This window comes from Heterocephalus glaber, unplaced genomic scaffold (assembly GCF_053883595.1).
Source record: "Heterocephalus glaber isolate CG9 unplaced genomic scaffold, H.glaber_assembly_v1.0 deba00001532, whole genome shotgun sequence".
Classification (NCBI taxonomy): Eukaryota; Metazoa; Chordata; class Mammalia; order Rodentia; family Bathyergidae; genus Heterocephalus; species Heterocephalus glaber.
The window spans coordinates 15309222-15334311 of NW_028258330.1; the positions used below are offsets into that span (position 1 = coordinate 15309222).

A 25090-nucleotide genomic window follows, 5' to 3' on the forward strand; every position below is an offset into this window, starting at 1 on the left:
AAACTCTCGTTCATACTTTGATTGTATTGTGAGCTCTACTATTATTTGTTTGTTTGTTTTTTGGGTATAGAAATGTGCCTTTACCTTCAATGTCATAGTACGAGTATTTATAATAAGTAATACATGTATTATGTATTGCTCGGTAACATTATTATTTGTGTTATTGGTTATTTAATATTATTTAATTTTCTTTAGTGTTTTTTTTTACTACTGCTGTAATGCTAATTTGACAAAAAACTAAAGCAATTCCTACATTAGATTAAAAAGTGTGTTGTTAAGGGCCACTCAAGATATGAGTACTTTACAAAGATGAAATCCTATCTTTTGCCTTTGTGTCATTAAACAGATCAGGACTGGGAAAACTAAGCCCTAAGTAATGTGTTATTATTTTCTTGTTGCCACTTTTCTTCTTTTGAAATGGAATGCCTTCATTATCAGAAGCTGCATATATATATATATATATATATATATATATATATATATATATATATATGCTGAATAAAAATAGCATTCATGGTGGTTTCTTTCAGAGCCATTGGTAAAACACTCCATCGTGGGTCTCTGTCAAGATATCTGAAAACTTTTTCTTGGCTTCTGGCTTTGAACAAAGTTTTAGAGTAACAACAAGGCTTCATTGTGCACTGAAATTTCTGTAAGGCAACATTCATTCAAGTGTTGATCTGCATTTCACCATCCAAGAATAACAACAGTTATTTATATAATTTTATCCATGTTTCTGTTTTTTCCTACCCATTTCACCCTTTCACCCCACCCCTGCTGAAGCTCGGCAGCTTGTTTGGGATGGGGGTGGGGTGCCATGCACAGTATATACACAGTCAGATGTTTTTCTTTTTTACTCTAGACATTGCTATGGAACAGACAAATTGGATTTTTTTCTCATTAACAACATTATTTAAAAATTTGGAATTTAATATCATTTCAAAGAAATGAAATAGGTCTCCATAAAAAAGACATGTTTACTGACCTGAAAGCTTAATTCAATTTAAGATAAGGTGACCACAGTATACCAAGGACTCTGATAAAATGTACAACTATAAGTGCTTTGGTGAAAAAAAAATGTCCAGGCATTTCAGCTAAAGTCCACACCAAACTCAGCTAGATGGGCATCTGTATGACTCTTAAGGAAATTGGAATTTCAGTGATATTTAATAGTCATCTGAGTCCATGAAACTCTATGACAAATTATTTGGTCCTCATGGATAAAATTTTGTCAGTGGCTTAAATTGAGTTACATGCAATTGAATGTTCATATTCTTTTGATAATAAATGCTGCTATACAACCAGTTAATTTAGCCAAAATACACTAAAATAAAGAGGCCATCAAATATAGTTTTCTATTAAAAAATTGCTTAAGAAATAATTTAAAGATAATGTGCCAAGACATTGCAATTTTTTATAAAAGTTTTCACAGTGGCTCTCATTGGCAGAGTTGGTGGAGGGGAATAAAGAGCTAGGACTAAGCCAGAGATGAATGTACAGCTTTACTTTTACCTAAGAAACAGGGTGGCTTGGGGATAATTTATAAGTGCAGAAGAGCAAGGAGGAACCCAGGTCATTGTCATCACTCAAAAGCAGTCTTTCAGGGAATGAAGTTGACAACCAGATTTGAGGCTGTGGGGGAGCCAGGTCACCGGAGTGGTCCCTTGTTTGTTCAGATGGCAGTGCATCCACCTAGTGGGCAGAACTGCAGGCAGAAAAGACTCAACCTTTCTCTTGAGGAATTGCACAAAATGAGTCAGGCTATGAGGATATTAGGCCAAGAGGAAGGACTTCAGGCTTAGGGTGAGCCAACAGCAGAGTCTTAGAGGCAAGTTAGACAAACTCTGAACCAAACTAGGTCAACAAAGAGACATAGGCAACACCTCAGAGGTGGTGTGTCACAGTTTGGATTTCCAAGAAGCAGACTGTGAGTCAGTGGTTAAGTGCAGGTAGTTCACTGAGAAGGTGAAGGTAATATTGTTAGAGGAGTGGGGAAGAGGGGTAAGGGAGGGAAGGCAGTAGACATAGGACCACAACTGTGAGCAACTCTGGTTTTATCCTGCTGGAAAATTCTGAGAATCAATCTAGGCTACATCTCAGAGTTAGTCTACCCGGGGATGAGGAGCTGATATGTTTATAGCTCTGCATTACTGACTCTTGCAATCTGCTGGTTGGGGGGTCGCTCTGGCCCAAGAGGAAAAAAGGAGGGGGGGGGAGCTAAGGCAAATAAAGATGTTGATAATTGGAAAGCTCATGATCTTGTGAAAGTTATCTGGAAAATCAGGAAAAATTAAGTCAGCAGGCAGCCAGTCTCAGAAAGAACAGCTAAATGGAGGATAAAGGGCAAGACTTACAGCTCATCTTCTAAGACATTTTCTCATCTCTGTGCCCACCACTACCATCACAGTAGGGCAGATAAGAGAGTCCACAGGGGCAGCAGACAGGGGATGATGAGACATTTCAGTGCAGGTCTTACCTCCTCTAAATGATCATTGGAAGGTTTCCTGTGCGATAGTCAAGATTCAACTGATCTAAGTATAGGAGCAGGTGTCTCTAGACGAGAAAATAAAAGAGACTTCCCTAGGTCTTCTAGAAAATCCTGATAAGGAGTTAAAAATAAACTTTACTAGAGAGATTCCTCTGGGAAGTAAGTCAAAGACAAAGATATGAAAAGGGGAAAAAATCCAGATTAAAAAAGGCACCAAATGGCACTGGAACTTCAACCAACAGACCAAAAAAAGAGCTGACAGGCAGAACACAGAGAGAAAGCCAGGTGCACAAATGGTAAGCTGTCCCCACCTCCAATAAAATATAGAGGAAGCAAAGAGGGGGCTAAATTTGAGGCAGTCTGTACTCACGCCTATGCACTAACATTTATGTGTGTGAGTGTCTGTGTATATTCACTCTAGAGTCACTATATTATTCACTCTAGGGTCATTATAGAGTACAATAGATATCCACATGCTCCCTTACTAACTCTAAGCTAACCATAAATAAGTTAACTCCTTGCCCACTAGCCACCCACCCCAAAGATAAAGCCTTAAAATGAAGGTCAAGGAGCTCCCCACCTCTATCCCAGGCTTCTAGGGCAGAGAAGCTCAGCCAGTCCCAGAACCCAGAAGGAAGCTCCCCACCTCCATCCCAGGCTCCTAGGGCAGAGAAGCTCAGCTGGTCCCAGCACCTGGAAGGAAGCTCCCTGCCTCCATCCCAGGCTCCTAGGGCAGAGAAGCTCAGCCGGTCCCAGCACTGGGAAGGAAGCTCCCTCACCACCATCCCAAGCTCCTAGGGCAGAGAAGGTGAGCCCAGTGGGCGCCAGAAGAGCCCCCTCCTGTGGAAATGAGAAGATATCTAAACAAGTCTCAAAAACAGACTTCTGGATCACCTACAGCACCCCCAAAGGGAAATGAGATGGAACAATCTGATACTCAACTACCTGGACTCTCTGAACTGGCAACAAAAGAGGATCTGGGAAAAATGAAATCAGAAATAATTACTTAGATAACAGCAAAGATTGTGCTCATGGTGCAAGACATGATTAATAAATCTAGAGAGGACACAGATAAAAAAATAGAGGATCTGAGGAACATGATGGCATCCCAACATAGGAAACAAATGGAATCCATAAAACAGATACAAACAGATTTTCAAGAGATTAAAAACTCCATCGAAAGTCTGTGCAGCAGAATGAACCAATGTGAGGATAGAATTTCACATATAGAAGGTAAGATTGAAATTAGTGAGGAGGAAAACAAAAATTGCTTAAAAATTGTAAGGGAACATGAGAAATCAATCCAGCAGCTGCTAGACAATGCAAAGAAGAATAACATAAGACTGACTGGAGTCAATGAAGAAAGAGGAGAGAGTGCAGATGACATAAAAAAAACTGTTCACAGAAGGGATGGCAGAAAACTTCCCAAGGAGGGGAAAAGAACTTGACATACAGATAAGTGAGGCATATAGGACTCCAGCTAGCCTTAATCAAAAAAAATCTACACATAGGCATATAATAGTTAGGATTCCAGAAATCCAACAGAAGAACAAAGTTCTACAAGCAGTGAGAGAAAAGAAACAAATCACATACAAAGGAAAGCCCATCAGAATCACAGCAGACTTCTCAATGCAAACCCTCAAGGCAAGAAGAGCTTGGAGTGATGTATTTCAAGCCCTAAAGGAAAACAGCCTCCAACCCAGATTGATGTACCCTGCAAAACTATCTTTCAAAATTGATGGAGAAATAAGATACTTTCATGACAAAGAGCACCTCAGGAACTTCATGAATACCAAACTGGCACTCCAAAAAATTTTAGACAATACCCTAGGAAAAGACAATGAGGATCACAATCCCAGGAAACCCAGCAGAATGAATCCATTGGGCGTGACAAATTAAACGCAAAGGGGGAGAATCCAACAAAGAGAAAAAGTCATGAAAAGGCTTTTAAAACTTTGAACTTCATCTCCCTAATGAGTGTATAATTCAATCTTATTGTTGTACTGATTAGTATTTTTCTGATTCTAGAGTTGCACACCATTCCTTGTGATATACTGGCTATTTATCATCTTCTTATGTCGACATTTTAATTGGGTTGTGTATTAATGAGCTCTAAGAATTCTTTATATACTCTGGTCATAGGTTATATGTATTGTAAATATGGTCTGTTTAAGGACTACTTTTCATTTTAATGATGTCATTTAAAGTTCTAAATTTTGATGGAATCTCATTTATCAATTTTTTTTCTTTTATACATCATGTTTTTTGTATCCTAGGTAGTTCTTGCCTACCCTGAATTCAAAAATATTTTCCCTTATAATTTCTTCTTAAAGTTTTATACTTTTAGGCTTTCTTATTTAAGTTCATAGATCCCTTCAAGTTATTTTCATGTATGGAAAAAAAGGGTTGAGGTTAATATTTTATATACGGATACCAGGTGTTCTAGTGCCATTTGCTGAAAACACTCTCTCTTCCTTGGTTCTTGAATTGAGTTTATATTCTATAAAATGCTAATGTTAAATAATCTTTCAAAACTCAGTGGACCATATATGTGTGGTTCTATTTCTAGATTCTCTGTTTTATTCAAATGATCTATATGTCTTTCCTTACACCAACACTGCCTTGATTACTGTAGCTTTAGAAGAAGTCTTAAAATTAGGTACTAAACATCTTCCAACACTGTTTTTGTTTTTGTTTTTAACTTTTCTAGGTCCTACATAACTTTTAAATTTCAATATCCAATTCTTCATTTCTAGCAAGTATACACAGACCTGAATTTTTATATATACCTTGTGTTTTCTAATCCTGCTAAATTCAAGTACAAATTCTAGGGGCTCCTAGAGATTTCTTAGTATTTTCTCTGTAGATGATCATTTCATCTACATATAAAGATTTTACTTCTGCCATGCCAATCCTATCCTAGTTGTGTCATTTTATTGTCAGACTATTTTGGTGGGGACTAGGTTTCAAAATTTAATGGACAGATAAAGAGTAAGCATATCTGCCCTTGTTCCCCACCTTAAGGAGAAAGCACTGTATCTTCTCCATTTATATAAGGCATGCTCACTGCAAGTATGGAGTATATGTCTTTAATCTGTTGAGAAGTTTCTGTTCTACTTCTAGTCTCCTGATAGCTTTTATCATGAACAGCTGTAGAATTTAGTCCAATACTTTTTCTCCAACTAGTGTCAGGATCATATGACTTTTTCCCTTCCTCTGTTTAAATGATGACTTATGGGGGTGGATCTTCCAATGCTGAACCAACACTCCCATCCCTATAACAAAACCACTTTCTACATCCTGCCAGATCTGACTTCCAATAGTTTGTTTTGTTAAACAAATTTCTACCTATGTTCATACTTTTTCTTCTATTATCTTTATCCAGTTTTAGGATTAGCACAATGTTGAGTTCCTAAAATGAGGGGAGAAGTGTACCCTCTTTTTTCTGCTTTAATTGTTTGATATAATTTATCAGTTAAAATGTTTATGAGCCTGCTGTTATCATATAGGTAGGTTTTCAAGCTAGGAATGCACTTTCTTTAATAGGTGCTATTCAAATTTTATATTTCCTCCAGAGTTAGTTTCATTAATTTGTCTTCCAAGGTACTTCTTAGAAGTTGTCAAATTTATTTCAAAAAAGATTTTTGTAATATGCTTTCTATATCCTTTTAAATTCTGTAAAATCTGTGGTAATGTCTCCTAGATCTTAATACTGTAATTTTAAAAATGTATAACTGATATTGTGTAACAGGAAGAAAAGGTCTAAAAGAGCAGGGGAATTAGGAGGGATAGGGGAAGGGGAAAAAAGGGAAAGGAAAAAATATGAAAAGAGGAAAAATAATTGGAAACAAGGTCTTTGCAAATAGGGAAGGGTGGCAGGGGTGAAGGGAGGGCAAGGGAAGGGGAATAAAAATAAGAACCAAGATACTCATGTAAAGGTACAAGATCCCAATGATGAATGTAACTGTATTTTATACCGAAAATGTACCAATAAACTTAATGGTAAAAAAAATGAAGGTCAAGAACAAATAATATCTATCCCAGTGGGCTGCTGGGACAACAGAGCAGCAGTGCCTATCCCTCAGATGCAGCATAAGCAAAGAGAATATAATTAGGAATCAAATCAAGAGACACAGGTTGACATCCAACTTCTGCCACTAGCTAGTTTTATTCTTGGGCCATCTCAATCTACATTTCCATTTTTATTTTCTTTGTAAAGTAGATATCATGGAGAATCAATTTTACTTTTTCAAAGCCTTTAAAAATATGAAAATATGGGGATAAAAAAGCCTTGTGTAAATTATAAAACACGATGCAAATGTTTTTCATTATGACTAACTTGTACTACCAGTATCAGTCTATTGTCTCTATTTATTAACTGGCTTAAATAGGAAATGTTTGAACAGGGCTATGTATTTCTTCTTGAAACTGATTTGTTTATACAAACACACATGTGTAAATTAATCTTTGATGACCAACTAAGACCAGTGGATTGTTACATTTAGCCTAGAGTCCTACATGAAAATATGAAAAATATCCGTTCAACACACCTATATGTCATTGAGGAGTGATGAGTCAGTTGATTTGAAAAGGGCCACTTCTCTGTTATTCATTGAATCAGTCATAGTGCAGATATCTCTGACTAGAGGAATTTTCTCATTTTATGTATCTTGTTATTTCAGGATGAAAAATTTCGAAAGCAATGATTTAGCATTTTCTGCTAAGGAAAATTTTGGTGACAACAATGGACTTGCCGAATATGTGGCAAAGGCAATAGACCCATCTATTAGCTGGGAAGACATTACATGGCTGAGGGGACTGACATCACTGCCCATTGTGGCAAAGGGCATTTTGAGAGGTTTGTTTCTTTGTCTCTTTGAGCCTGTTCTGACTTTATGATACATTGTGGATATGGTCCTTGTATTTTTTAAGGAAACTAATCAGGAAAAATTGTCACAGAAATCAAGAGGCATTCCAACTTTCAATTCTCTCTTTTGATTTTAGTGAGCATATATCTCTCCATCTTTAGATAAGATTTTGAAATGGAGTGGACTTCCACTCAGTAGGACATTGTCTTTTTCAAAGTATAGGAATATCATTACTTTATTTTGGATCTGTTAGTCATGGAGTTTGGCAAATCTTGTAGAACATTATGAGTTCACTGCTTTATCTGAAGACTACCATAGTTGCTTTCAAACCAAAGAGAAACCCCAGGGATGGGATTTCAATAGCCAGACCTATTTTAGGAGGCTTTCCTCTTTTTTTTTTTTTTTTTTTTTTTTTTTTTTTTTGTGCTACCTCCAAGTACCAATGGCCAGGAATCATTTTTGAATGTGGTAATACCCACATCGTCTTGCTGTAGAGAATGGTGAACTAGGACAATAGAATACTCAATTGTCAAGTCCTGGATATTGAGAAATTGATTCTTATTTTAGCATCCACATTTTAAAAAATCCCACAGGAAGTTACAATGATCATAATTACTTTTAACTGCAAATATGTTTGCTCACATAAGTGTTTTTTCTTCACCTTTGAAATCATTTTCAAGTATAGTTATGGAGGTAACAACCAAGACATTTTTAAGAATAGGAATGTTTGAGTAAGTGATCCTGGAAAGGAAGAGTTTATTAATTTATCCCAGGAGTTAACAACATAGTCTCAAACCTTCTTCATAGGTTTTAATTAAACATGTGTAAGTCACATAGTTCCCATTTATAAAGCTCAAAGGATGACGTCTATTTTGACTATTTAATCTTGTGGATGCAAAATCAAGTTTATAAAAAGTGGGCCTCATGTACCTCTTAAGTAGTGGGGATAATAAAACAGATCTATCTTAACTTTCACTTTCAGATAAAACATTGTTACACTGTCTCCTATTATCATTGTCCTGATTGGCTTTTTTTTTGGCTTTTATATTTTAGTGAATATATCCTGGTTAACATATACCTTTGCACTATTGTTGTCACCATAATCATTAGTGTTACTTCCTGTGACACACTAAATTGTAGGAACTAAAGAACATTAACCTGGAGATTTTGTGCCATTCATCCATTCATTCATTCATCTGTTCTTATTTGCTTACTCATTCTTTCATTCTGTAAACATTTATTATGCTTACTTTATGCTAATTTAAAAAAGATAATAGTTTGAGGTCCTTGGCTAAAAGTAGAGCCTGGTTTTACAGAAGATAGACTTACAAAGAAGCACTTTGGGTAAAAGAAAATGGCACAGATGGCGAGACAGAAATTTTTGCAATATGAGGCAGTGACTTTAAAATGGATATGGACAATTAGGAGACTGGGTTAAGAGAAGTTTCCTTTGAGAATGAAAGATGATGCTTGAGTTTTGACAGGATACTAGGTCAACAAACTATTTCAGATTGAAATATTAGCAGAATAAGTAGCTATTGGTAACAATTTATGCAACATGTAAGCTGTATGTATTAGTCACTGAGACAAAATACTTGACACCTACAGCTTAAGGGAAGAGAGGTTGAATTTGGCTCACAGTTTCAGTGGGTACAGACATTGGTAGACTGGCTCCAAAGCAGAAACCTCATGGTGGAAGGGCATGGGGCAGGAAAGTTGCTTACTCCATGGAAGCTAAGAAGCAGATAAAGGAGAAACTGAGGACGGAAAATACAACCTGCTAATTCCCAATGTCAGTGGCCCACTCCTTCCAACTAGGTTCTGCCTCTGAGCCTTCTGGGGGATAGTTTAGTTGTAAACTATAACACCATATTGGGGAATGCAGACTTAAAGGCTGTTGAGAACTGTTTGAATGTCTCAATCAGGGAAACCACCTCATCAGATTAACATCTTAGAAAAATTGTGCTTTGTACAATGAACCTAATGGTGAAAGTGACCCAATTGAAGCCAGGGAAGGACATTTAGGAACTGTTGTTGTTCAGGCAAGCGATGATTATGGGGTGACTTAGAAAAATGTCATGGAAGGTACTGACAAACTGTCATTGCATTAGAAGATTAATACAGTCAGTTACAGAGCTGACTCAAAAGAATTGGTTTGAAAAGACTAAGGAAAAATAAAATGTTACTGCAGGTCCCAATTTTTAATCTTAGTTAAATAGAGAACAAATACAAATATGAGGTCATTTTATTTTTAATCAACTTTTCGATTTTGGTTACTCAATCTATATAATTTTCTATAATTTCACTTTTTATGATATGGTGCACATGCATTAAATTAGATTTACTATCATGTATCATCTTATCTCAGATTATCATGACCATTACCATGATCACCTCTCTTTTTTTCTCATGCATGTGGACCTTCTGTCTCATTCGACCTATTTTCATAATATTTTACACACACTAAATAGCTCAGATAGTTTTTGGTAAAATCCTCAGCAGAAACCATGAGTCTAAATAATTAGAGAAAACTCAAAAAACAAGATACGAGATTCAGAGAATGGGCATTTGGTATTTGAAAGGAAATTATTTATTTATACATGTAAAGTTTACATTGTCAGGTTATTCTGTAATTATTTATTTCATTTATTTAACAAACACGAATCATTTCCATAACAACTGCATGAAGTAGCACATATGCCCAATCTGGATATGGAGGGGGTTAGTGGGATCATTTCTGGGAAATCTAGTTTTCTTCCTAAAAGGTTTTCATCAGAAGTCACATGGGTTAACTGAGAGTTGTCCATGTTCTTTCCTTTTCCTTTTACCAGAAACATGCAGGTTATGTTTGCAGGGACATAAAATCATGAGCAACTGGAAAGATCTGGGTGAAACATTCCACTCTTACTACCATTTTAAGAATTTCATTTTAATGAATGCATATTGGAATGCAAGATGTAATCTTTTGCTATGGTTAAACTGCCCTGGGAGAACATCAACACAAGTTCCAAACATATATACTTCAACAGGATTTGCTCTTCTCCAGAACTCACACCAATGAACAAATGGCTTTCGTAAGCAAGGACATGATGCTTTTAAAAATTTCTTTTCTCTGTTTTTGGAAATGGGCCTGTCTTCCTTCCATTGTGACTTTCTGTTTCTGAGAAACCATTCTTTCATTAACTCTTTTCAGACAGATAGATAGATAGATAGATAGATAGATAGATAATATTTACGATACTCTTAAAGAATATTCACTCAGAATTCTGGAATTGTGTTAAAAACTGCTGCCATGTACCTAGGATTTAATTGCTAAACTCCTGTAAGAGAGTATTGAATTGGAGTCATATGTTAAAAACTCTTAGGGCTTGAAGGTAAATTTTGAGGATTTATAGTTCATGTTGGTATTGTAGATTAAATATAGAAATAGTACATTAATAAGACAACAAACTGCTACTACCTAGTCATTATTATGTTTCTCAATCAATCAGTATATTTAGAGGCATATTAACAAATAAGGAATGCCACACTGGATTATTAAAAATATTAATTGGGTATAATGGTGCATGCCTGTAACCCTGGCACTCTGGGAAGCTAAGGGAGGAGTATTCCAAGTTTGAACCTAGTTTGGGCAACCTAGTAATTTAGTAAGACTACATCCAAAAATTAAAAAAAATACAGTACTAAAAAAATCAAAGATTATAAACATTTTTCTAAGTTAGAACATTTTGACCCTCTCATGAAGGAAAAATTGCTATTCTGTCCAGATTAAAAAATAAATAAATAAGTACTCAATAAAATGTCAAACTCTGGAGAGGTTTTATAAGCAGTTAACGAAAAGGGCTTATTTCTGGTCATGTAATATTCTTACTTGTTGGTTTCTCTACCAACTCAAAGTTCTATCCTCTGACCAAACCATCCAGTCATTTGTCCATATATTTGCAGCACTGCCTGGAGAACATGGAAACCCACTTGAAATGACAGAAAATAACAATAACAAACTGTTTTGTAAGTAGCATTTATTTCAAACGCAAGACCTTTTGTAATCACCTTCATGGATGAAACTCCAATTTTATAAGCAGAACCCAGGTTGACTTAAATCCAATACCCAGCAAATGGAACTTTCTCCACCTGTTTGTCTTTATGCTTCTTGCATCAACAGATGAAAATAACAATGGTTTATATTTGTCTGAGTGCTCATCCCATGTCAGGCACTTTCTAAGCACTGAATTCATTTAGTCTACAAACCAATTTCATGTGGATTACTATCTTTACTTTGATGAGTGAGAATAGTGATGCCCAAAGATGTGAAGAAACATACCACTTACACAGCAAGCTAGCAGTTAACTCTGGTTTAAATCCAGGTGGTTCAGTAACATAACCCTTACAATTAATCATTTCTTCAGACTGTATAGGATCTGTTTATTGATAATATTTGGTTTCCCAAAACATAGGTTGTAGTTACATGATGGCAAACCTGTGAGTATAAATTGGAGGATTATACCCATGCATACTTATGGGGTTCATAAAATATAATTTATTAGAGCTCATACAAAAAAGAGTGCTGATATGTAAAATAGACATTTGGATTGTTAAGTCAATTAAGTTACTTAAAAGTAAATAAAAGGGCTCGGGATTTAGTTCAGTGGTTCTGCCGCCTGCTGTGCAAGCTCAAGGACCCGAGTTCAATCCCTGGTACCAAAAAAAAAAAAAAAAAAGTAGATAAAAGTAAAATTCCAATTTCTTGGTCACACTGCCACATTTCAATGACTCAGTGCTGTGTGTGGCAGCTGCTTACTGTATGGAACCACCTAGATCTACAATCTTTCCAGCATTGCAGAAAGTTCTAACAGATAGCTATGGATACTTTTAGAGAAACATTTTCTAATATGTTGTAAACAACAGTGTATTGGGCTTCAGGTTCAAAATGATAGACTGAATATATATGCACTCTCTTACCAAACTCAAGACAAATCTGAAGTTAAAGACATCCAATGACAGCAAAGCAAATGAAGAACACAAGTAGTTGAGAAATTTCAACAATTTTACAATAGAAACAATATGTCAGGGAGCATGCCGATAGAAAATACAAAGAAAACTGCACCTCAAAATAGCATCTCAGGAAACCCTAGAGGAAGTAAGGGCACATTATGCAATAAAATGCCTTAGAACCAAATGTGTAGTTTGTAAATTGGGAGAGGTGGAGGAATGGAGGCTGAAAGCTTAGGGATTGACCAAAAGTTTTTGTGAAGCTGTTATAGCAACCAGCAATCCTGCTCAACCCCACCCCTTTTGTGTAACTGTGGGCAACTTGGCATTCTCCTCTCAACAAGGAGGTAGCACGATCTTTTCTAAAGAAACAAATTAATGCCTGAGTGCAATACATGGGTGGGTGGCATTTACAATATGTCACGATGCTGTCCTCATTCTGACACTTGAGAAGCTCATGATCCAACAGCCTCTTAGTTGACATTTCTTCCCTTTTCGACATGGAGTGCCAAGAAAGAATTTCCACTCCAGGCAAAGACTTGGCAGGAAGGAAATTGATTTACAAAACAGCCCAGAAATCCTATAGCATCTCCTCAATCTTTCTTCCCTACATATGCATGGAATATTTAGCACCACAAGAATATCAGAAACACCAAAACAACATGATTTCTTGTATATGGGAAACTCAAAGTATGTATATATCATACATGTATGAGAGAGGGCTAGAGAGTGAGTGAGAGAGGAAACAAAAGAGAGATAAATAGAAGTATTCCTACTTCAAACATTTTCCAAATTACATATTCCCTTCTTCAAAAATATTTTAATATATATGCTGTTTCATTTATATTACTAGTTTATCTTAGTTTGTGGAGAAGAAAGTTTTCTGTTATTTTCTGTTGGTTTCCTTTGTGTAAGAATCTTTTGGGTTTATGTCTTGCACTTTGAGTATGAGTAACTACTTTGAAGATACTGATACACAGTGTATTAACCATTGCTATTCTCTTAATATTTTGTAATGAAATTTTGTTTTATTTTTCATAAAATAAAAAAGGAAAAGAAGAAACTCAATCTTCTTTCTAAAGGGGGAAAAAAAGAAAGATGAAATAAATCTATAAAAGAAACTGATATAAGAAGCAGAGGAAGAAATAAAATAAGAAAAAGAACTTTAAAAAATCCAAATGATAGAAAATTTGAAAATATACTGTAACCAAATAAGAAGAGTTTTCTGTGAAAATAAAATCAAAGTATAAAAAAGAACTCCTTGTGATTAAATAAATATATGACTTCTGATTTTTTTTTTAGTTTTTTTTCGGTACCGGGGATTGAACTCAGGACCTCGTGCTTGCAAGGCAGGTTGCCGGAGCAACCTCTGAGCTAAATCCTGGCCCAACTTCCGATTTTTTAAAAAAGGAAACTAGAGTATAAAAAAGAACTCAAAGATTAAAAATGCTGTTTCCAAAATTACAAATGAAATGATTAAATAGTTAAACCATAGTCAATGACATTTCCCAAAATCTAAAGCAAAGACAACAATAAGACAAATGGAAAGTACGACTAATGGATGAGATACCCAGGTACCCCTTTAAAATGTCTGATATCCCACTGAGAGGGCTGTCCTGTAGCAAGAGCATAAGATTAAGATGAAATTATTAAAAATAGACAAATTCTGAATAGTGGTGACATAAATCACTAGATTGAAGAAACCAATCACATTTCATCACATTCCTCATAAAATGGCAGCAAAATAAAATGCCCATAGAGAAAATGCATTTAAAACTGTTTCATTATGGAAGAGTGCAAGTCAGACAGGCAGCAGTCTTCAAATCAACAGCAGTACCAGTACAAGGGAGTAATGTTGTACAGGTTCTGAGAGGAATGACTGCTCAGCCTAGAGTATCCAACCTAACAAATCTAATCATCATTCAAACATGCAGAGATACCCAGATACTGCTGTATGTCTCATGGGACCTTCTGTAGGTAGTTGCATAGGCATGCACCACGAGCAGATGAAAACATAAACCAAATGAGGACAAACACCAGACTACAAGATATTCAGTCCAGGGAGATTAGGAACAACACAGTAGGGTGAAGGTAGATAATGAGGCCTGGAAGTAGCCTCAGCAGAATGGCAAGCAAGTGGTACACTCCAGGTAGTTGTGTAGAGGACAAAATACAATGGTCTGAAGAGGTTAGGTAGGAGAATCAAAAGGTCTGAAGAACTTAAGGGTATACTTGAGTCTCATAATCAGTGTTAAAAAGGAAAGATAGAAAATTAGAAATCTAGGAAAAGAATCCTGTATAATAAAGCATGTATGGTTCAATTATAAAACAATACAATGTAAAATCTGAATCAATTAGGGATATGAGGAAAAGTCATCTTATGACTGTTTCTTTTTTTTTACATGAATGTAACATATTTTGATCATATACATGCCCCCATTACACTCCCGTGAGGCTAAGGCTTTTCCCCTTTGAGTGGCTCAGAAATCATCAATGAGATCTCACAAGATTCAGGAGTGCTTGGATTAGAGCAGATAGTGAAAACCAGTCTCATAGAAACATATTGTGTATTTGACATAAAATAAATATACAACTTTACATGGAGTAAATAACAAAGTGCATAACAAAACAGGCTTACAAGTGAATAAATACCACACAAATTACAGATGCTTTGTAAATTACATGGGATTATGTCCTGATAAATATCACAGCTTAGCCTACTCTCTGTTAAACCTGCTCGGGGCACTTCCATCAGCCTGCATTTAAGCAAAATTGTCTAACATAAAGCTTATTTTTTAACACAGTGCTAAATACCTTGTGTAATTCATTGAATACTTGTTTCCAAAATGTGCTGTCAACACAATACCTTGTGGCGTGTTGGTTGTTTGTCCATGCTGTGGCCTACTGCTCTTGGCCAGCATATGACAGAGTGCTGTACTGCACATTGCTAGCTCAGGAAAGATCACAATTCAAAATTTGATATGGTTTCTACTAAATGATATCACACCATTGCAAAATTTAAAAATTTATAAACCAAGACCATCTAGAGTTGGTAAATGTTGGCAGTTCGTAAATTAGATGACTTTGCATATAAGTCATTACATTTTGTAGTTTGTCATAGTGTTCCTTTGAGAAGGAGTTAATAATAATAATAACAATCATAATAATGTGTCTTAGGCAGCTCAGTCTGCCATAACAAAATTCTATGGACTAGGTGGACTGAAAAACAGAAATTCATTTTCTTAGGGTTCTGGAGGATAGTAGTGAAGTTCAGGGTGCCAGCATGGATGGTTTCCATGCCTCTCCCCTTGGTTTACTGATAACTGCCTTCTCTCTGTGCGCTAACGTGACCTCTTTGGATTTTGTGCATGGGGGGAGGGATCATTCATTGTAGTGTTTCTTTCTATAAGGCGACAAATCTCATGGGGCCCCATCCTCATGAACTCATCCAATCCTAGTTAACCCTCAAGGACTCCCAACTCCAAATGTCATTACTTGCAGTATCAGGGCTTCAGCCTATGAATTTTGGAGAACACGTTCAGTCTATAACAGGTTTAACATTTATATGGACCTCTAATTTTAGAAAAAAAATTATTATTATTATTTAAAAATAGGAATAGTTCTCTACTAGTATTCTATGAAATACAGTTGGAATAAAGCTGTGTTAGGCTCAAACTTTATATCAATCAGAATTACAGAATCTTTCAAAATTATTCTTAATTTGATTGCCATTACTGAATTTATGGATATGTACACTATTCTGTATCTACATGCTTAGGTCTCCAAAGATTGAATTCACTACAATTTTGAATCAACTGGTTTTACTTATTGTTGCATTTTAAGTTTCAAATTTGAGAACCAGTGCTGCTATCATGATTATATCAGCAAATATTTTGTTATTGGGAGCATGCTAAGAACAGTAGCTTTGCATAGAAAATATTTTAAAGAATATGTTGAAAGTTGATTTAAGAGAACATTAATATATTATAAAAGTAAGTTTTCAGAATCAGTATATTTTGAACCATGACTACAAATGTGCTAATTAATATTACATTTTAAATAAATTTGAATGAGCAAAACACATTTAATTACAGAAGAATATAACCTGAAATACTGAAGTTATAAGTTTGTATTAAAGAATGTTTTTGAAATATATCTGTTAATTTCCCATTACACTAAAAATGCTTGCCATTTTATGTATTCTTTCATGCTATTCAAATTGTGGAGGAACAATTCTAATAAATTGCTAGGATCTTATTAATTAAAAAATACATATCAGGAGTAAATTTTTACACAGAAAAATAAGTTTTAACTGTATGACAATTTCATATCTACTGATAATGTTATTTCATAATTAAATTGTTATAGGTGCTAACATTTTTTGACCACTACTAATATTCTAGATCTAACACTGAGAAATATTTATATGCTAAGAGTAGTGAACAAGGTATGTGTGTGAGAGGTTAGCCTCCCTTTAACTGGAATTCTGGGGCCTCTAAACCCAAGCCTTTTGTTAAGTTATAATTTCCACAGGGTGGTTGTTTCTGTTTTTCAAGGTGATGATGCCAGGGAAGCAGTTAAACGTGGTATGGATGGGATCTTGGTGTCCAATCATGGGGCTCGACAACTCGATGGGGTGCCAGCCACAGTGAGTCTCTACATGTGCTGGGATTTCCTTTCGGAGTTCCCATTTCCATCTCAGTTTTGACTCTCTCTGTGTCTGCCTCTGCTCCGTGTATGTTTTGTGTGATTGCTCAAGGTAAAACTATGTGCAGATATGTGCAATCTCAGATTTTAAATGGCATAGAACTACTTTTATTTGTTAACACAATTATTTTTAATTAACTCAATGCATTTATTTGTAAACTTATGAAAAAGTCCCTGTTAAATAGTAAGGCATTTGTGGGTAGGGCTTATTCTTGAAATCATAAGTACATCAATAGGTATAATTTAAACTTGTGTATGAAAGATTAAGTCATGATAATCCAAAGAATATGAACTAATAAATTATTGTAGGGATTAGAAAAGGCTTTGGTGGAGTTTGAGATCCTGGGTGCAATTGTGGAAAGAAGTCAGAAGGAGGAACAGATTAGAATTTCCTGGGGGGTGGGGCTGAAAATCTATGCAGAGAAAGTGAGGAGCCTGGAAATGTTATAGGAGGAAGCAGAGGGGAAGTCTTATGCAGATGGGCTGCTCTGGTTGAGTTGTGAATGGCCTTCGCTACACATTGGAATTACCAGGGGAACCTTAAAGAATCACAATGTCCAGGCAGGCTACACTCCGGATCAGTGCATCAGAATCCTGGAGTGAGTGGGGGACACATAGGTACCAGGTTTTTAAAAAGCTACCCAGGAAATTCCAATGTGCATCTCTGGTTTTTAGACACTATATACAACGTTCTGGTCAAATCATAGTCTAGAATGTAAATAAAGAGTGAATTAAACTACCTTCAAGGTATGGTACTGAGTTAGAACTGTGCAGAGAACAATTTAGTCCCAAGGGAGCCAACAGAGGCTCTGGGGAAAATTTTGGCATCAAGAATTGGGGAATATAAATGGATCAAAAGTCATGAAGACAGACACGTGCCCTGGGCTGGGTTTAATGAATCCATGATCCAGAATGGGTACTAGAAGCTGAAGATGAGGTGTTAAAAAGTGATTCCTTCACATTCTATCCACTTGTAAGGGTTTGGCCATCTTTAAGTTGAGGAAATTGAATTACAAGTACCTTTCAGCTCTGTTTTATCCCTTCACGGACCCCTTATCTTTAGAGTTGTAAGCCTAAATAATGCAAATAGTTGAAAGAGGAAAATGTGCTAGGACCATAGTGCTGTTTGCAGGGCCTGGTAGGGTTGGTAGAGTTCTGAGAAATATTATGGATATTATGAGTTGTTGGATGTGTAACAGAAGAGCCTTGGTTAACAGCAGTCTTGTAAATTGATTTTTGGCAAAAGCAAAGATGAAATACTGTAGGTGGCCTTGATGGTTGCTATTGACAAGGAAGTAGAATGGGTATGACTGCACTGCTGAGGGGCAGAGGGGATTGACTTCTACTCTGAATCTTAGTTTTCTTATCTTTTAAAATCAGACATCTATTAGATGATTTCATTAGTGTCTTTGATATGAGGAAGCCCAGCCAGAACCAAAACCCTAAACCCAAGCAGATCACAGTCCACATTGTCAACTTATTAATTATCTAGGCAAAGTAAATGAGTATCATTTAACACTACTTTAAAAAAAATTACTAAATAATGCAGATGGACTTTCCAGAATGTGACCTTTCTCTGGACAGGATCATAAAGCATATCTCCTGTTTTATCAGAACCATTCAGTCATGGTTATTTATATAGATGTCTGTAATTGGAATGACCTGTTGAATTTATTCCAACTAGAAATAGCATAGATCAAACAACTCAGGCAAGTAGAAGTGGGTTATTGTTTCATCATAATAATAAGTCGATTTAACTATATCCATAGAGCAGGCCTGTGAGTCCTATGGCAAGGTCAATGTTACAGGGAGATATTGGATGCACAAATGACATTCATAATTTCTTCTAAAGCACTAATGGCTGCAACCAACCAAATCAAAGACACAAAAATCATAAGACTGAGATTTGTCACCTCTTTCCAACTCAGCCTCACTGCTGGAAACACATCATTTTAGGTGAGATGAAATGTTGCCTGCAGGTGAGTAGAAGTGGAAAGTGAAGCCCTGCTCTGAGTAGGGTGGAGGAGCTGGTCACAGCTCCAAACTTTTTCTTGGATTTATGCCTCACTTGTGTATGAAGACATAGACTTAATGTATGGGCCAAATTAAGTTTGTTTTCTAAAAATAAAATATAAATCTACTGAAATCAAATCTAACTAGATTTTAAAAGGAAAATATCTAAATGGTGTGGTTTATTTCCCTCTGGCTGAGGGATATTGAAACTTATCTAAAAGGGTTTTTTGAGTTGTGGTCTCTGAGGCTGTTTTAAAACGATAGCTCTCCCTGTTGTATGCTCTGTGCTTGAGAGGATGCACTTGCTTGCGTTCTGCCTGATGCTTTAGCAAATTTAAGGCCTGTGATGAAATGTGAAAAAGGACCCAGCTTATGAGAATGGTGCTTTTCCTTCAGCATTTGAGTTTTAAGGTGATCGGGCAAAGACTTGAAGGAAGCTGTGGTGTAACACTTTTCAGTAGTTGCACAGAAGGATGTACTGTCCTGCAGGCTTGGTGATATCATAAGTAGGAGCCACAGGCACAGTGTGATGTTATGGCAGAGGCACTGACATGGGTGTCTTGGGTTCATGCCCCGTCTTGCCACTCGTAAGAAGTGACAGATGGGGGAACAGGTCACTCAGACTTTTATGTCTGAGCCTCTCCATAGTGTTGTGTTGGCTTCAAAAAGAAAGTGGTTGGACCATATGGTTTCTACATTTCTATAAATCACAGGATTCCATCATAGGGAAAAACTCTAGGAGCCCTAGATCAGAAATTTATCTTCAGTTCATCTAAATACACTGCATCTCTGAATGGTTGCCAGGCCTCTGTTATACCCAAAAGAGTTAAAACAGTGAGTTTTTCACTAAGTCCTTGGTAACAATATGACACAGAGTGGCCTGAAAGCCATGGGTGAATAATATGATACAATCAAACTGATTTCTAAACTCTATAGCACTAGAGCTTCTCAAACTGGGATCTAAATATAAATTCTCTGCATTTTTCTTTTTCAACTTTGCCTTTCATTTTGATCCTAACTGAACCCAAACTACCTCAGACTTACAAATATAATGTTTTTTTATACTAAAAATTCTTAACTAAAAAGTATTTCTATTGTGTAAGTATCAAGGTTGTTAAATTCGTGTTCTATGAGATCAAATAATTTTTTTTTATAAAGAAGTCCATGGGGCTGGGAGTGTAGCTTAGTGGTGGGCTCTGGCTTTGATCCCCACATCACAAGAGAGGGGAGGAAGAAGAAAAATGAAATAAATAAAAATAAAATTAGGAAAGGCCCATGTAATTCTACCTTTGATAACACTTGACGTATCAGTTGACTTGTGCTGCATAACAAATCATCTGGCTAAAAAACAGTAGTGATTTATTCATTTCACAATTGGGAGTTGACAGTTTGGGCTGAGATTGGCTGGGGTTTGGGGCTCTGGTTCTTGCCAAACTCCTTTATGTGCCTGTGGTCAGCTGCTATGTCTCTTAGGACAGCCTGCTGTAGGACTCACGAGTGTGATTCTGCATTGTCTCACATCTTGTAGGACATCAGACAGGCTTGCTGTCCTAAGAAGGGAAGTTTCCTGGAGTCACACTAGGCTTAATGAGATCAAGGCTGAGAACTGACTATTTGCTTCTCTCACATTCTATTAGTGAACTCCAGTTACAAGGCCAGTTCAGATCCACTCTCCTCTCCTGTTGCACCATGAACCTGCAAAGAATTGTAGGGAACGAAATCATCGCTGCCATTTTAGCATTTGGGAACAATGAGCTAATCTCTGTGGATTTCTCAGTGGCTTTCTAAGTGTGCCTAGTAGAAACCCCAGGGCTGCCTGGCCAAGTGCGATGGGTTGGCTCAGTAGAGGGTCAGGGAGGATTTATGGGCAGTGGCTTGGACTCTGTCTCTTTTGCTTTTAACTCAAGCAGCTATGGTTTTTTCTGATTTTGTATATATTCAACTGTTTTGTAGTGAGCAAAGTTTCCATATCTAAAATGTCAGAAAACAGAAGACTAACAATGAGTGTTCTGGGGATTTGTAGCAGCAACAGGGCCATAGCATAGTGTTTTTGTTTATTACATTTATTTTTTCGTTCTTCACTGTTCAGAATTACTTTGTGCAAAGTGTACCTCCTACAATGGTAGCTACTGAAAGAAAAATGGGAAGATGAAAATGTTCAGCAATGGGCAGAATATTCCTGTCTTAAGACATAGCCTACAAATGTAGGCTCTATTTTGTAGCTCAGGATTCACATTTTAAGTATCCTTATTAGTTTACTTTTAGGAGAGGTTAGCTATTGGAAATAATCTAAATAGACTTGATTTGTGTGACTTTGAGAATGTGTATTGAACCCAACCTAGCTAATATTTTTCTTTGGTTCTGGTTTCAAATGGGGAAATATGCTTAATTATGGCTTGCATCATCACATGGAAATTGTAGCATTTATATGTTGATGTAAGTTGCCCGAATGTAAAAGAAGGACTATGTATAGGTAAGGGGACATATGTAAATGGATCCAAAGCATGTTTGGCAAGGCAGAAAAGCCAAAAGGAAAAGGGGAAAATCATATTACCTGCCAAACATTTAGGGGACACATGCCAAGTGTTGCCTCCACTTCCTCCAAATCTGTAGCTGTGTTTGCTTTTCAGCCTTTTACATAAAACTCTATTTAAGTTTAGCCTCTAAAATTTTAGGGGAGAAGTAGAAAAGCATTTGAGTGATTTCAGTACAATTATTTGGAAAAAGTACACTCGAGTACATGGCAGCTTCTACAGCATACATTTTAAATAGAATCTTGACTTTGAGATTTAAACATTTTGGTATAATGTGGATGATTTCTATAGATTTTAACCTATAGCATTTTTTAAATTCTCAAGTGCAAAGATCTACATCAAATTAGCTAATTGTGTCAGATACTGTCATGTAATACTATAAAAGAAAAGGCTCCAAGCTTAGTGATTTAAATTGGCAGTTATTTATTGCCTTGAAAATTTGAATTAACAGTGGTCTGCTGATCCAGGCCTGGTACTAGTTAGTTGCTGTGCTCCAAGTTTCAGGTCCAGATTGACTTGGCTGGGATAGCTGTTTTCTGAATAGTCATCCAGAGAGGAACACCCCCTGGGGGTGCTTTTCTCATGGTAAATGGCCGACATGCAAGAGTAAGTAGAAGAAATAGGTGAGGTTACTTAAGGACTATCCTTTGCCACCTGTACTCACATGTTATTGGGTGTATTAGACAGCTTTCCCATTGCTGAACACAATACCTGGCACCCCCAACTTAAAGGAGAAGAGGTTTATTTGACTCATGGTTTCAAAGAATTCAGTCCATGCTTGGCTGGCTCCAAGGCAAAAATATCATGGCAAAAGGGGATGTGGAGCCCTTAGTTCGTGGTGACCTAGAAGCAGTAAAGGGGAGCAGTCTCAGAGAGGGAGGGGTGAGGGACCAGATAAATACCCCACAGTCACGTCTCCATGACCCGCTCACATACATCTAGAAGTGTGCTTCACTAATGCCCTAGGTGATTCCCAGGCTCATCAAGTTGATAATCCACTTTAACTATAACATTGGCCAAAGTAAGGTGCATGGTCAAGGCCAAAATCAAAGAGTGGGCAAATGAATTCTGTTTTATTTAATGGGAGAAACTGTGAGGTTGCCTTGGAAAAAGAGATGTAAAGGACCAGGAAGAATAATGCAATCCATCCCATGAACCACTATGAGAATCTTGTATTCTCTAGTGCTAGCCTAAGCACTTCACCAATTGCCAATCAAGGCAAGGACCTTCAAGGTGCAAATGGTCAGATTCATTTAAAAGCAAAAACGAAACAAAACAAAACCCAAAAAAACCCCTACAAAACCCATTTTTACAGAGACCTTTCTAATGTATATCTTGATGCAAGCATGTTAGACAAAGAAATTAGAGACTAAACTATTAGAAACATGTTTGAATTTTTTGTGCACTACTGCTTATACCATCTGACTATGAATTTTAATGATTGATTTGGAATAATAAATAATTATTAATTAAGAATAATTTATATCAACAAGATAATTCGTTTACTTTTATAAAGAAAAGTTATACAAAGATCAAGTGTTTTAAAATTATGATTACAAAAAATATCAGGAATAGAAAAACAAACAAACCAATATTGGATTTTGGAAGAAAATGAGCTGCTCAATTTCGAACTTGTTTGGTTTTTTAGCATCTAGCATTTGTACTTCTTTCTTTCAGAGGGAAATCATTTACTGTTAACCCCAAACCTACTTAGCTTCTTTCTTTCTAAGCCTCAGTCAGGTGGTTTGGTGGTTGTTGCAGATGGAATTGAAGGGCAGCTCATTATTACTAGTATCACATTTTTTACCTCTTCTCTCCACAGATTGATGCTTTGCCAGAAATTGTGGAAGCTGTGGAAGGGAAGGTGGAGGTCTTCCTGGATGGGGGTGTGAGGAAAGGCACGGATGTACTAAAAGCTCTGGCCCTGGGTGCCAAAGCTGTTTTTTTGGGGAGACCCATCATCTGGGGCTTGGCTTTCCAGGTAATTGGACAAAGAAGCATGTAAAACAGGATGCTTCAACAGCAAAATAAATGCACAAAAACCAATCACACTGATATACACAATAGTTTTGTATCTTTTCCCTTCATAGGGAGAGAAAGGTGTCCAAAATGTCCTGGAAATACTAAAGGAAGAATTCCATTTGGCCATGGCACTGAGTGGTGAGCTGTCATTTTCATTTAAAACTTTCTTTTTGTCTATGGTTTTAAACCAAAGCCTTTGGTGGAGAGAAGTGGATTTAAGAAGATGGAATCATTTCAGGCACATTAAATTTGAAGTTGAGTTCATATTGACAGCTCTGGTTAAGAGCACTTTCTGAACTAATAGGTTCTACAGTGTGCATAGTCTCTTGCAGGCACTTAGCATCCATCTTTGAGTCTCATTAGGGATAGTTTGACGAGAAAGGGTACCTGAAACATGAATGCTACATCATGCTCTTTCTTATCTCAGAACATGTGAACACATGTGTTTAACTGGCCAGGGTACACTTCTACTTGGCTAAGTGGCAGCTCAGACTCTTTCTATCCATAACTCAGCCCCAAGTTCCCCCATTAGAGCTGCTCTACCTGATGTCTCTCCTGCCTCAGTTCATGTTAATAACCTATGTGTTACTCAGCTTTGCATTGCTCTGACAAAAATCTGAGATCATTTTAATTTATAATGAGGAAAGATTTATTTTGGCTCATGATTATAGAGGCTTCAGTCCATGGTCATTTGGCCCTGCCGTTTTAGGCCCATGGTGACACAGAACATTATAGTGGAAGCACATGGCAGAGGACAGCTGTGTACCTCATGGTGGATCAGAAGCAAGGAGAAAGAGAAAGAGATGAGGCCCAATAATCCTTTAATGGGCACACTCTTGGTTACCCAAATACTTCCAATTTAGTTCTATCTGCTAAAATTTTCACCACCTTCCAATAGTACCACAGACTGGTGACCAAATCTTTAATATGTGGACATTTCAGGAACACTAAATATCTATGAAGTATTACAAATCATATTGTGAATGTTTAAGTTAAAAACAGTTATTACAGTAAAAGGCATATTGCCATGAATACCCCTCAAAGTGCTCCCCAACCCCTTTGAATACACTTATGCCATTATTCTTGTTACTTTCTGAAGCAGTTCTGGAAGTACTCTTTCATGGGTATCTTTTCTGGAGGCCTCAATGCCCTGAATTGATTCAAAATATTTACAACAATTTCTGTCAAGTAAAAACATTTCAATGTGTCCTTGTTCACCTTATTCACTAGATCTGGCTCTGTGAGATGTCTGGCTTTTCCCCAGTGTCAAAATGACCATGAAAAGTAAACACTTTCAATCTATTCAGGACATCGAGGCAGCTAGGACAATGCAACTAAAGACCCTCACAAAGGAAGACTTCTGGGACCTCTTAAGGAAGTGGCAGGAACAAAAGGACCAGTTGAAACTGAGGGGGACTATTTTGAAAGAGGTCAAGGGCAATGCATCTTTTACCGTAATAATTTTTATT

General features: G+C 36.7%; 1 protein-coding gene across 6 annotated transcripts in view; it reads left to right on the forward strand.

Moving 5' to 3' along the window:
- The window catches only part of Hao1 (hydroxyacid oxidase 1), a 142214-nt gene that overhangs the window by 34285 nt on the left and 82839 nt on the right, over positions 1 to 25090 (forward strand). For 4 of the 6 annotated variants that reach the window (XR_015441968.1, XM_004840807.4, XM_087188674.1 and 1 more), the window contains 4 exons: positions 7171 to 7346; positions 16902 to 16993; positions 23422 to 23580; positions 23690 to 23759. Coding sequence is in view for 4 of the 6 variants with exons in the window: in XM_004840807.4 (XP_004840864.2) it covers positions 7171 to 7346; positions 16902 to 16993; positions 23422 to 23580; positions 23690 to 23759 (497 nt within the window). In the remaining 2 variants the exon portion in view is untranslated. The other 2 variants (XR_015441970.1, XM_087188675.1) reach the window with 2 other exon arrangements.